Source organism: Aplysia californica, unplaced genomic scaffold (genome assembly GCF_000002075.1).
Source record: "Aplysia californica isolate F4 #8 unplaced genomic scaffold, AplCal3.0 scaffold00236, whole genome shotgun sequence".
NCBI lineage: Eukaryota > Metazoa > Mollusca > Gastropoda > Aplysiida > Aplysiidae > Aplysia > Aplysia californica.
The window spans coordinates 748,675-750,398 of NW_004797506.1; the positions used below are offsets into that span (position 1 = coordinate 748,675).

Here is a 1,724-nt window from a genome sequence, read left to right on the forward strand (position 1 = left end):
CCCCCCCCCCCCCCACGATAGCTCATCCAATAACTTAAGAATAATAGAAAGAAAAGAAAAAGGCAAATAAAAACTTGAAAGAAACTTGTTAGAAGCATTCGACAACAGCGGGCCGTTTACGTTTTCTTTTCTGTGCTTGGGTTAAGGCTGGGGGTGGCGGTGGGGGCGGGGGAAGGATCACATCACACTTACACATGAAAGTACAGACAGAAGTAGACTGAGAGGCTCACCTGCTTGGGATAGGAGGCATGCACCTTTGTCTGTATGATGGCGTGGTTGGTGGGCGTGAGGTACTTGCTTATCGGGGTGTAACATTTTCCTCGACACTCAAACGCCTGGGAGGAGAATGGACAACATCATAAGGCTAAAGTGCCAACAGCCGTAGTTAGATAAGAGTTGATGGCAAACAATTTATTGGTATGTATGCTATTTTCAGGAAAATATATCAAGGTTGCTTTTCAGAAGAATGATGATGATGATGATGATGATGATGATGATGATGATGATGATGATGATCATGATGATGATGATGATGGTGATGATGATGATGATGATCTTTTGAACGTCTAATAACCGAATGTATGTTCAAACAACATTACGTCTCCTGCAAAGGGACGTGTGTAGGGAAAAAAGTAGGTATATCAATATCGCTGACAGAGAGACAAAAAATCTATCCCTTAGGAGCGGGAACAGAAAGAAACGAACAGAACAGTACACAGAAGAATGGAGATTTTTTATACAAAGGTACTAGACTATCACCTGGTGCCCTCGCAGAAAATCTGCACATTCCCGGATAATGTCAAGTACCGTACCTGATAGATTCAAGGAGGCTTCAGCAGAGTGAATGACTAATAACAATTAACTTCAAAGAGAAAGCGGGGGGGGGGGGGGGGGGGGGGGTAAATTCTATAGAAAGAATTGCTGACAGTTTAAGATCCACAAACAGCCAGTCGTCAGGTTCCTGCTATTTGATAACAGAATACATTGCCAATTGTGCGCTGCAGGTGGCTTATATCACGAGGAAGATAATTAATGTAAACGGAGGAAAAAGAAATCGGTATAGATAGTCTTATGCTTGCGATTAAATTCCAATCATTTCGTATGCCAGTTACGAAACACGTGGGTTTATTTTTTGCCAAGAGATTTTTAAACTTTGCTTTCATACAGAATACATTTGAGACAGAAATCAACTTGTCAAAACTAGTCCTAGAAGCTAAGAAAGACAGTCTGTGTAGCCATTTTACAAAGATTCCGTTACTATACCAAGTTCACTCAACTAATTTATTGATTTTTTAAAAATTCAGCCATGACCAACTAGATTTTCCTCCATGGGTTGGACAAAGCTTCCATTTTGGCGAAATACGATCGATTTGAACTAAAATTGACTGTGACCTTGCAAAACGACCTACAAAAACATTTGTTTTGGAAGGTCTCGAATCGAATCCGTCGTACTGAGCCAAAACGGCAGTTTTTCATGAAAGAAAATCTGGCTGATTCCAATTGAAACAAACTGGCGGTGTGCACTGGGTATTATGATTAACGTCAGTAGTGCCAACGTAACCTGGTGGTGCGCCTATAACCCTGAGTTGTTGATAATGAATTTTGCATCTATTTACAGTTTTTTTAGGCGTGTAGCTTTACATGCGTGCACGTGTTTGTGTGAATGTAAAACAAGTATTATGAGTGTGTGTGTGTGTGTGTGTGTGTGTGTGTGTGTGTGTGTG

General features: G+C 41.0%; 1 protein-coding gene across 1 annotated transcript in view; it reads right to left on the reverse strand.

Annotated features, from left to right (window-relative positions):
* LOC101854803 overlaps positions 1-1,724 on the reverse strand; it is a 15,184-nt gene that overhangs the window by 1,743 nt on the left and 11,717 nt on the right. The window contains exon 3 of the mRNA XM_005100119.3: positions 231-335. Within this exon, the coding sequence (XP_005100176.1) occupies positions 231-335 (105 nt within the window). The remainder of the gene's footprint in view (positions 1-230; positions 336-1,724) is intronic.